Source organism: Panthera pardus, unplaced genomic scaffold, assembly GCF_024362965.1.
Source record: "Panthera pardus isolate Hobbes unplaced genomic scaffold, ASM2436296v1 HiC_scaffold_21, whole genome shotgun sequence".
Taxonomy (NCBI): Eukaryota; Metazoa; Chordata; class Mammalia; order Carnivora; family Felidae; genus Panthera; species Panthera pardus.
Window position 1 is genome coordinate 23988741 of NW_026526777.1, and position 12865 is coordinate 24001605.

Consider the following 12865-nt stretch of genomic DNA (forward strand, 5'->3'; position numbering starts at 1 on the left):
TAATTATATAACTGTATATCTGAGCTGTCGAGATAATGATAGAAATACACAAAAGTACAATTCTACTACTGGTAATAACAACAAAAACAATAGCAATACTTTATCAAAACTCATTGTTGCCCTCAGGGTATTTTGCTATTTTCTAGGGGGCTGGTACTTAATAGACATAGCAGTATTAAACCAAGGTTCTTTTAAACTAAATTATCTGCATGGAGAACTCCTTTAGTGTTCTGCTTTTTCATCTATCTATGTCTCTATGTGAGTTTGTTTATTTGGGTTGAGATTAGTTGATTCTCTGTTGGTTCATCACCAATTCTGGAATATTCTCTACCTTCATTCTTTAATAAAAAATTACAAAATGCTGTTGGGAACAAGGCACCATGAGTCAACAGAAACAATAAATGATAGAATTAGACTCACAAAGACTACAAATTATTGATGTTATTAGATTCAGAATATAAAACGAACACGATTACTGTATTTAAAGAAATAAAAGAGAACATTTAAAGTATGAACAAATAAGAAGAGATTATTTAAAATACTCAGTTAGATGTTAAGAGAAATGCATATATTTGGGGCACCTGGGTGGCTCAGTTGGTTAAGCCTCTGACTTCGGCCTAGGCATGATCTCACCATTCCCTAGTTTGAGCCCCACATTGGACTCTGTGCTGACAGCTCAGAGCCTTGAACTTGTTTCAGATTCTGTGTCTCCCTCTCTCCCTGCCCCTCCCCAACTCATGCTCTCTCTCTCCCAAAAATAAAATAAACATTAAAAAAAAGTTAAGAAATGCATATATTCTCTTTTAGAACTAAAAAGTATATTAATTAAAAATAAAAACTCAAAAGCTGGGTAATATTACACATTTGATGCATATGAATGGGGTCAACTGCAGGGCAGAGTTGAAGTAACTACTCAGAATGTGAGAAGGAAAGAGATATAAAGTAGTAAGAAAAAATGAAGATATTTGGAAAACAGTGTGACAGTGTCTAACATACATTTAAACAAGATGCCTGAAAATGAAAGTATCAGAAAGAAGCCCTATTCAAGTAAATACTGACTGAGGATTTTCTAGAATTAATGAAATACTCAAAACTTCAGTCAAATAATAAATAAAAATCCAGCTTCATATGCATGGTAATAAAAGTGCAGAACAACCAAGGCAATGACAAGATCTTAAAACCAGCCAAACAGAAAACAGACTCTCCACAGGGAATAGGAACTAGGATGATGGCCACTTCTCAAAAGCAACATGGAGCCCATAAGGCAGTAAATAAAATCCCAATGTGCTTAAAGGAAAAAGAAAACTCATAGCTTGGAATTGGACACCCAACAATACTATCTTTTAAGATTAAGAATATTTGTAGGGAAACTGAAATTGACAGAATTTAACACTGAAAGGACCTTAGTAAGAGAATTTCTAAAAGCTATAATCTAGGAAGTAGAAAAATGAATCCAGAAGGAAGGTTTAAGGTATAAAAAAGAATGGAGAAAGGGGAAATTGTTTTAAAAAGGAGGGAGCAATAAGCCTTCATTGGAAGTATGATTGAAGATTTACTAATATAAGTAGGATCTGCAACCATATGAAGGAATGAGGTCACTCACAAAGAGGTCGTGGAAAGGGAAGAGTGACAGGTGATGTTGAGACTATTAAGAACTTGAAGATTTATGAGGTAAAATGAGAAAAAAAAGAACTAATATTTAGGAGTAGCTCAATTAGCGACACCTGGGTGGCTCAGTCAGTTAAGTGTCCGACTTCAGCTCAGGTCATGATCTCACGGTTTGTGGGTTCAAGCCCTGTGTCCAGCTGTGTGCTGAGAGTTTGGAGCCTGGAGTCTGCTTTGAATTCTGTCTCCCTCTCTCTCTCTGCCCCTCACCCACTCGTGCTCTGTCTCTCTCTCTCAAAAATAAATAAACATCAAAAAAAATTTTTTTTAAGAAGAAGTAGCTCAATTAATAAGAAAACAAAAAGGAGAAAACAAGGAATTTAGTGTTGATAAACCTTGATCAGGAACCAGCTTGTTGATGCTGATGCAGAATGAACTGGGCAACATAATCCCCACTCACACTTCACAGATGCAGTAGGATTGGCTGCCCAACCCCATCTCCTAATTACAAAGTAGGCATTCCTTTATGGAGCAGACCGCCACCTCCAGCCAGCCTAATGCTAAATAAATATATGATACTACCAGATGTCACAGCTAGTCAGCAACATTCAGAAACTTTGCCTTCTCTATATGGTAGAGAGACAGTTCAGTCTTTAGTTTTAAAGGACCCTCTATTGTTCATCAATCTGTATCTCTGAAAGCTTAACTTTTCAGTTATATCAGTTGTCCTGCTTGGGGATAAATCATTTCCCCTCTTTGGTCTCCCAGTACATTTTTTCTCTTGAACTGTGTGTTAAAAACTAAAATGGTACAAGAAGTGAATCCAGGTTTTGTGGGGCCTAAAGCTTCTGTTTCTTGGGGAATGTTCTTTAAGGAAAATAACACAAATATCATAAACTAAAAAAATTAGTCACAGGTTCTTAGAAAGGGTCGATACAGGTGAAGAGTCCTGAAGCTTAAGATTTATTACTGTTACCAAAAATACACAGAGAGTACTATCAAATACTGCACACGGTAAATTAAAACAAGAACAAAAGAAAAAGGCGTTGAGAGATGGAACTGTCCATCTTAATGGACCCAGATGAATATTTGGAAGCAATGACAAAGATTTACAAAAAAAAGCTTCAGAATGATAAAGGCAGAAATTTTCTAATGTTCTGCTAATCTTCCTCAAGAATGACAGTAATAGCCAAGACTCATGATGTTTATTACACAAAAAAGTAATAGTAGCAAGAATACTAACAGAATGCATTAAGTGCCTAGTCATTTATTAACTTCCAGGCACTATGTTAAAAGCATTCTACACACACTAAGTTATAGAATTCTCAAAAGAACCCGATGAGGCTCATATTAAAATTACAAACATTTTGCAGATGTGGAAACTGAAATTTAATGGTGAAGTTATTTGCCCAAATTCCAAAGCCTGTAAGCAGATTTTAACACCCATTAACTCCAAAATTTACAGTAAAATTCCTGGTTAGAATTAGTGGCATTTTAATTTCTAGGAGGTGGAGGGGCAGTTGAGAATCTTCTTTTTATCTGCTTTCTTATTCATCAAGAGAACAAGCTCTTATACAGGTCATGCCAATTGGCCATATCATGAAAGAGATTTAAAAATGCTCGCCTTCTTGGAATCTTTCTGTTTTGAATGGTTTCTTTGGAACATCCAGACAGGAACCAAGAACTATAGTAAAATCTTTAGGAAAGGAGATATTAACCACGACACAGATATTAGCTTTCAGTCTAATCAATAATGAACCTTTGTGGCTAACACATAGATCAGCTAATTTTACCATGTAAGCAATCGCACATTAAGTTTTGAGGCAAAAATACCTGGCAAAATAAATAGTGCCCATTTGGCCAAAGTAATTTTGAGAGACTTTGGATGTGGAAAATTCATAACTTTGAGATTTTGGCACCTTTGTTTTTTCCTTAACAAGATGACTGGCTGAATCATTGGGTATTTTAGTAGAAGAGTAGAGTTTTTGGGTAATCTTCAGTTCAGTTAAGAAAGTACAATTCACCATTTTATGTATTACATTTACATTTGAAAAGATAATGCTCTTTAAACATATTTTAGTCAAAAGATTATACAAAATTATTTAAATATATGTAATTACAAAATGCCATAATTTCAGTTTTGGAGAAAATAACAATTACTTACCTTGTCTAGTCTTAAGCAGCAAAATGGCACTTTTTCATGAAGGAGATGACAAAAAGTGGGTGAACTTCCTATATATGGAGAGTAAGGTGGGTAGCCTTTAGCATATCTGTAAAATAATATGAAATATTTGAATTGCCTTGAACAAAACACACAAAGCTGGACCATTAAGTTATAGCCATACCCCTCGATTTTCATAAAGTTAGATGCAACTCTTTTTGTTGCAATTACGTTTTGATAAAGAAAGGATTTATAATAAGGATAAGCAAACCAGGACCCATGGACCATGTCTGGCCCATCAGCTAGTTTTGTGAATTAAAAGTGTTTTGTTTTGTTTTTTATTTTAAAGGATTGGAAAAAGCTTTAAAAAATAAATGGTTGAAAAAAGACAAAAGAATAATATTTCATGTCACATAAAATATTATGAAATTAAAACGTAAGTATCCACAAGTAACGTTTCTTTAGGACACAGCCATACTCATTCATTTTATGTATTGTCAATGGGTGCTTTCATGTGTCAAAAATAGCTGGGTGTGTACAGCCAGATAGGGCCCATAAAGTCTAAAATATTTACTAGCTGGTTCCTGTACAAAAAGTTTGCCAATCCTCGGTTTAAAAATTTAGATAGTCTTTTTAAAATATGACCATTATTTTTTATAAAACACATTTAAAGCAAAAGGACTTATTTTCTAAAAAAAAATTTTTAACGTTTATTCATTTTTGAGAGACAGACAGAACGTGAGTGGGGGAAGGGCAGAGAGAGAGGGAGACACAGAACTGGAAGCAGGCTCCAGGTCCCAAGCTGTCAGCACAGAGCCTGATGCGGGTTTTGAACCCACGAACCATGAGATCATGACCTGAGCCAAAGTCAGGCGCTTAACCGACTAAGCCACCCAGGCGCCCCTAAAGCAAAATGACTTATTATGATTTACTTCATCAATACTCATTAGTCCTGGATGCATAATCACAAAGGAGTAAACAGTTGATTTAATCACTCAAACATTCACCAAAAACAATATTGTTGGAATCTTCCTTAAAATATTATCAAAAACATTCATTTGTTTGCTGACTTCATGAAAATAGCCACTTGTACATCACGGCTGTACTGATTTTCAAAATAAAACTATCAAAAAGTAGCAGCAGCAGAAAAAAGAACTATTTATTTATTAAGAAATAAAATTTAGTAGAGGCAAAATCCCTTTATCCAATATGAAAACTGTTTTCTCAGTAAAAATTTACCTTCTAAACCAAATTTCAAACCTAGTTTAAACTGTTTTCCAGACATTATTAGCTAGGAGGGTAAAAAGGTGCCCATTTTGCAAATTTAGAACCTGATAATCTCCACTTTTACTTCATCATCTTTTTCCGTTTTCTAAAAATAAAAAAATTCGACCTCTCAAACTTTTCAAAAGCACATGCAAAGAAAGAATTTCAATCACAGCACACAAAGTAAGTTCTAGGAAAATCCTGGCACTCAAACCTCCTTGTTCCCATCAAATATTTCATAACTATATTTAAGTACTATTGATTTCTTGGAGAGTGCATTGTGTTTTGTAGGCACATCAAACTTCCCTGTAATAAATTTTTTTAAAGTGTAAATGATTAAAAGAAGGATTTTTTTAAGTTTCAATTGTATTTCAGGCTATTTTAGTTCAATTCGACATTAACATCAATGTTAATTGAACATCTATTGTATGAAAGATATCAGGAGCAGTATGTGAATGGTGTTACCATTGACACTACTACTAGCCCTGCTATACCTCCTAGTAATTATTACTCATTGAATGCTTAATCTGCACAAAGCATTGTCATAAGCACTTGTCCATTATCTCAATTAAACTTCATATGAACATCATGAAGCTGCAATTATACTCACTTTATAGATATAGGCACTGTGATTCAGATTGTTTAATCAAAGTCATTTGTACATAACCAGTATAAGGTGGAACTGCCATGAGAAACAAATTCTTTCAGACTCCATAGTCAAGACTGTTGACCACTGTGCTTTCCTCAAGAAATAGCAATATAATATGTGATGAAGACAAGTAAACAAACCCTACTGAAGGCTAAAATGTGACTAATAGCATGTACATTGGCCCTATGTGTTATGGAAGCACAGTAAAGAGCACAAGTACATCCTTTATCCATGCATTCAAAATATTATTGACGTATATCATATGCAAAAGACTGCTGAAATGCTGAGATTTGGAAGGGAAGCTTAATGGAAGAAAGCTCCATTACATGTCATTTAATAACTGAACTTCAATATCGACATGGAAGGATATAAAGTTTAGAGAGTACAATATAATTAACAAAAACATACAATCATGAAAATGCATCTTATAGCATGAAAATACCGATTTATGTATTTTCTTCTTTGAGGATAACAGATAACTGAGAGAACATGGAGCCTGGAAATATATGTTGAAGCCAGAAATTTGAGGTCTTAAAATATTTTCTATTTTTATATAACAGAGATATTGGCTAGTAGGAAGGATGTTTTGGTAGAAGTATGTAGAATTGATTCTAAGATGTCCAAAAGGTAAGGACATTAATGTCTCATAGTAGCACAAATCCCAGTAAATCTTACAATTTAGACTATCTAAACATACTCTAAGTTGGAAGAAATTTCTTCATCTGGTGTAGTTTCATCTTCTGATTGGTCACTTAGAAGATCACATGTTTGAATAGATGATGTATCTGCAACCTCTAAAACGGGGGCAATGCTAGGTCTTCGGATTTCTTTGCTTCCCTCTGTAGGAAGAGACAGGGTGGGGCCGCTTGTTGATCTACAGCTTGTGTCTTGCAAGTCTATAGCCACCGTACCTGCAACAATGAAACATAAAAATCCATCAAAACATTTGCCATCTGTATGAGAATCAACCATTTAATGATAAAAAAACAACCAGTATAACCAGGGAACATATTATTGTTTATCCCTTAATCTCAAAGTTATTTCTTTCTCACGTGGGCATTTCTTACCTACATGGATTAAAAAAAAATTGTGCATTTGTGCAGAAGTGTATTTGCTGAGTCTAGCTCTATTGCACAAAACATAAGACTTGTGACATCCTGAAATATTTAGGAATTTAAAGTGAAAAAAATACCTTGTTTCAATTTACATTTATTTAAAATTAATAAAAAGAATTTTTATCCTTTGCAATATTGTGTATTTCTCATTATATCTTTCCCCTCATTTTGTTATTATTCTCTTGTTGATTCGTAACCACTTTTTTATATTGGAACCATTAATATTTTATATTTATTCAACAAATATTTATTGAGTAATCACCGCATGGCAAGCACCTAACCTAGGCACTTTGGATATGCAGGGAGTGAGACAATGTTTCCACATATAACTATTTATCTTTAAAATAACCAAGTAGACAAATAAATGGGGGAAAAAAATCTTTTAGATAATGATAAATACCATGCAGAACATAAAACAAATGATGTGAAAAAGAACAGTGGGGTTGGGAGCAGGAGGATGTATGAACTTTTCACCAGGTGGTAAGGAAGGTTACTCTGAAGTCATGACTTTTGATTTTTTTTTTAATTTTTTTTTAACGTTTATTTATTTTTGAGACAGAGAGAGACAGAGCATGAATGGGGGAGGGTCAGAGAGAGGGAGACACAGAATCTGAAACAGGCTCCAGGCTCTGAGCTGTCAGCACAGAGCCTGACGCGGGACTTGAACTCAGGGACCGCGAGATCATGACCTGAGCTGAAGTTGGACGCTTAACCGACTGAACCACCCAGGTGCCCCATGACTTTTGATTTTTGACGGGAAAGACAATAGTGACAAGAGTGAGTGCAAATGCAGGAGCTGTGGAAATACCCTGAGACAGCAGGAACAGCAAACCCAAATAGCTTAAGGCTTTTGAATACTTGAGGTACTCAACAGTAAACAGAAGAAAGGAATTCCTTTGGGACTTTTTGTATTGGAATTTTGAAATCAATTGAAACACCAATTTGTGGAAAGTTGACGTCTCTACCCTTCTGAAGAAAATAATACAATCTACCTGATAGATGCCATCATGTTTGACTACCACTCACTTCATGTATGCACCCAGTGATACCTCGTCATCTTTCTAAAAGCCCTTAGACCTCACTTTGTCCCATCTGAATCATCTATTAAAACACTCTCCACTTCTCTCAAACCTGACCTTGCCGCCTCCTTTACTATCTCAGCGGGCATTTTTAAAGGGGAAATAAAACTAATGGATTTTAGCATCGCTTTCCTTGTACCATGGAAAGAGAGGTCAGCAACTGATTTCTAAAACCTCTGAGGCAACTACAAGTCTTCACAGAAAGACAGATGAACAGAATGTTTTTGAGGGTGAGGGTTGGTAGCACAAGTCTAGTGAGAATATTTGAGAATTCCTCAAAATTCAAATAAATTCTGGGGGTCAAGTTCCATAGACTGGTACCTCTTCATATGCACATACTCAGATTAAAGGGACGGGAAGCCTAGTGTGTCTGTAGTCAGTGGGGAAGCCTTTGTGTGAGGGGCATATATGAACATATTTAGAACTGCTGTTTCTGAGAAAGAGATGTGGCTACCAGCACTCAGCGATTCCAATATCAGAGCGAAGGTAAAGGTGGTTGCCATCAGAAACTATACACTCGCCCAAAATTTTAGCATCATAAATAAGGACTAATGAGTTATAACTCATTCTCTTTGGGGGAGGGGTGAATGGGGACCCTAGAGAAAATGAGATTAAATTTTCTATTAAGTCTGGAATTGATTAAAAATTAAATTTTATATATTTGACTTACAAAAATAAAGAAAAGCAATACATGATTTATATCCTAAGATTCTGAGTTAAAATTCATATGTATAGGGGCAGCTGGGTGGCTCAGTCGGTTAAGCGTCTGACTTAGGCTCAGGTCATGATCTTGGGGTCTGTGAGTTTGAACCCCACATCGGGCTCTGTGCTGACAGCTCAGAGCTTGGAGCCTGCTTTGGATCGTGTCTCCTTCTCTCTCTGCACGCTCCCCTGCTCGCACTCTGTCTCTCCCTCTCTCTCTCAAAAATAAATAAACATTAAAACATTAAAATAAAATCATATGTATATTATTTATCCTCTGCAGATAACCACAGTGCCATATTCAGGGAGGAAACAGAACTTAATGTAGAAAAAACCCTTCAATTCCCTGACTTTAAACAAACATGAAAATTTCACCAAACTTTTATTCCTTTATTTCTGCTTAGAAGCAAACAAACATACCTCCATTTACATAAAGCTCATCCCTACTCTTCTTGGGGGAATTAAATCCCCTCCTGCTTCCTAAGGAATCATGATCTTTTAACTCCATTCTCCAAATATATTTGACTCCACATAACCCCAACTACCGCTTTATCATTTTCTTGCCCAACATAGGGAAATTTGGTCACTTCCTGATTATTCTGCCAACACGGACACCTGGCACCAAACTGGGCCTGAGGGATACGATCCTGAGAAAGAATCTAGCAGGGAAGACGCAATTTAGAAAGTAGTTTCAATTACAGAAACAAGCTGTTCTTGGAACATTTCCTTTCCTTAACAAACCTGGCTCTTCCCTAACATTTTCCCGTCACCCCTTTAAAACGGTGGGTTGGAGGTAGATAAATACCCTCAGTGCTGTCACTGTCTCTTTTAAACCATTTTCCTTTTATCCTTTAGAAAATACCAGCTTTGTATCCCATACCTTCAAGATTCTACCACCGCTATCTTTCATGGCTTTGTTTGGTAACTAATACTATGCCATTCTACTTATTTCTTAAAGATTCTAGTCCGTTTCTCCAATACTATTGCATTCATAACAAAGAACCAAAGAAATTGGTTGGCTTAAGAAACAGAAATTTATTGCCTCATAGTTTTGGAGGGTAGACATCCAAAATCCAAGTGTTAGAAGGACTGGTTTTTTTCTGAGGGCTGTGAGGGAATGATCTGTTCCAGGTCTCACTTCTTGGCTAGTAGATGGCCATCTTCTCCCTATGTCTCCTCCCACTGTCTTCCTTTGATGTGTCTCTGTGTCCTAATTTCCCCTTCTTATAAAGACACCAGTCACAGTGGATTTGGGCCCACCCTAATGATCTCATTTTACCTTGATCACCTCTGTAAAGACCTTAGCTCCAATAAAGATCACATTCTGAGTTACGGGGGGCGGGGGGGGGGTGCGGTTAGGATTTCAACATATGAATTTTGGTGGACACAATCCAGTTCATAACACTTTTCCTGCCTCATTCAGTGTGTTAAATATGCAGGTAAATAAACCTTCCCACATCCAAAATCTCACTTCCTTGAATTTACTAAAGAAATCACTTTTCACCTTATCTTACCCCCTCACTTCCACATTCACTCTTTAGATTTTATTATAACCAATTACAACAGTGCTCCCTTTACTCATTTCCTGCATTCACCCTCTGACCACCACTATTTCCTATCTTTTTAGGTCACTTTTATTTGTGTCTCAACTTCAGCTACGGTTTCACTCCACTGGAACTTCAACTGTATTCATGATACCAAATTTGAATTGTCTCCCTTACTCCTTTCATGTTGTCTTCTCTTCTTACCCACCTTAGGCTCCATATATTTTTTTTTTAATTTTTAATGTTTATTTATCTTTGAGACAGAGAGAGACAGAGCATGAACGGGGGAGGGTCAGAGAGAGAGGGAGACACAGAATCTGAAACAGGCTCCAGGCTCTGAGCTGTCAGCACAGAGCCCGACACGGGGCTCGAACCCACGGACCGTGAGATCATGACCTGAGCCGAAGTCGGACGCTTAACTGACTGAGCCACCCAGGCGCCCCCCTTAGGCTCCATATTTAAGCAGTATGATTATTTGCTAGCAAACACTCTTGGCTCCCTTGTCACATTTTTGCTCCCCTACTCTCCTGGCAAAAGCAAATCCTGTTTAAATTCAACTCTCTAACTAACCGATACCTGCATCAATGCAAATGAATATGCTTGGATAGTTTAGTTCCTGCATTAGTCCGTTCAGTACAATGTCTGTCCTCATTCTTGGCAAGTTCTTTATGCATGTAGATAGATTTATATTTCATTACACATGAAGATGATCCTTCCAATACTCTAAACTTAGTTCCTTGTCCCTTCATCCACTAATGGCCTTTTCTTCCACCATTCTTTAACGATTCACTCTCACAGTCATACCCTAAATCTGACAGTTACTATTTAGTACATGTAAACTCTATTTCTGGCCTCTCATTCTCTGATATGTACCTTCACCTCTTCTCCTTCCACCTCTACCCTTTTTAATTCCCAGTGGAATTATAATCTTTGAATCCACTACCTTTTCAGTTTCCTTCAACCAAAGATGGCTTTTCATTTCCTTAGCTAAATTAAGTTCCACGGTCTATCATTATGTTCATTCTCTTAAATATATTCCCGATTGCCTTGCCCTCCTCACTTCCTTGTATATCCACCATGACTACAAAGTCATTTCTTTGCATCCCTTTGCAGCAAAACTTTTTGAGAGACACTGGACCTAGCGTATCTAATTTGTCTTCTACCATTCTGTCATGAACCCCTCCGATCTGCCGTTTTCCGCTACCACTCCAATGAAAGAGCAACGGTCACCATTTTGTTACATTCAATTGCCAGTTCTCAATTCTGATGTTATTTGTACTATTGGTGGCAGTAGACATGGCTGATCACTCCAGTATCTTGACACACTTGATTCATTTGGATTCTAAGACCACACACTCACCAGGCTTTCCTACTACCTTGCCAATGGCTCCTTCTTGGTCTCTTGCTGGTTTCTTTTCATCTCCCTGATATTTAATGTTGATATCCTGCAGGATTTACTCTTTGTTTTTATCCCTTTTCTGTCCATACTTATTTCATCAATGATCTTGTTCAGTCTCATGGCTTTAAATATAATACATAAGCTCACGAACCCCAAATTTACCTTTTCGGTATACAACTCTTTCCTAAACTCTAGACTTTTATGTCTAACTTCCTATGTGACTTCTTTTCCTCAATGTCAAACAAACATTTGAAGTTCAGTGTGACCCAAACTGAACTTTTTACCCGCCCCACCCCCCACCCCACGACCCCAGCCAAACCTGCACTCCCCCAAGCCTTCTCTATCTCAATAGACAACCATTCCCTTTTTCCAGTTGCTTAAACCGAAAACCTTGGAGTTCTTCACAGTTCTCTTTTCTCAGTTTATTTACAATCATCAGCAAACCCTAATTATTCTATCTTCAAAGTTTACCCAGAATTTTCTCCTTCTTACTATTTCCACTTGATAATACTCTGATCCTTTGGCCAAACCAAGAATCTCAATAGCAGCCAAAGTGTTTGTATTAAAACATAGGTTAGCATAGATGAGGTCATGCCATTGCTCTGCTTAAAACTTTCAATGAATCCTCCTTCACTCAGAGTAGAAACAATAATCTTTAATTTGACTTTAAAAGCCCCAACACAATTTGTCTTATTTTACGTCTTCTACCCATTCTCCTATACCCCACTATCCCTCACTGTGTTTGAGTCACAAGAACCTTTTTACTGGTCCCAGACTGCCCAGTTAGGCTCCCAGTGGGGACTTGATCTTCCTCCAGATATGCACAGAGCTAATTCCCTCATTTTCTTCAAGTATTTTCTCAAATGTCACCTTTTCAATAAGGCCCAATAACCACCTCATTTAAAAATCCAGTCTCTCCAGAATTCATAGACTTTTTTTTACTAGCTCTGTTTCCCTCTTTCTTTTTTCTTATTACTCATCACTTTCTAACACACTAAATACTTTATTTTTTATGTGCTATTTATTGCCAGTCTTCCCTGTGATTGAATGCAAGCTCTGGGAGGTAGGGATCTTTGTCTATTTGTTTACTAATTTATCATAAATACTTATAAGAGTTTCCAGCACATACTAGGTACTCCATAAGTAATTGTGAATAATGGAAAGATAATGAGTAGGACTACTGTAGAAGAAAGATAATATGCTATGTCAATGACAAACAGGGTTACCTAATACAGTCCAAGTAGAGCCATGGAATATGTCTCAGAAAGACTGATATTGAGACTGAGATACAAAGGATTAGAAGTTGTTACCAGGGCAAAGTTGGAGGCTGGGAAGTAGATCCTGT

The 12865-nt window shown here is 36.8% G+C and overlaps 1 protein-coding gene across 8 annotated transcripts in view; it reads right to left on the reverse strand.

Annotated features, from left to right (window-relative positions):
• The window catches only part of KCNT2 (potassium sodium-activated channel subfamily T member 2), a 364046-nt gene that overhangs the window by 91979 nt on the left and 259202 nt on the right, over positions 1–12865 (reverse strand). For all 8 annotated transcript variants that reach the window (XR_008424552.1, XR_008424553.1, XM_019465585.2 and 5 more), the window contains exons 17-18: positions 6379–6592; positions 3770–3875 (exon numbers count right to left, since the gene is read on the reverse strand). Coding sequence is in view for 6 of the 8 variants with exons in the window: in XM_019465585.2 (XP_019321130.1) it covers positions 3770–3875; positions 6379–6592 (320 nt within the window). In the remaining 2 variants the exon portion in view is untranslated. The remainder of the gene's footprint in view (positions 1–3769; positions 3876–6378; positions 6593–12865) is intronic.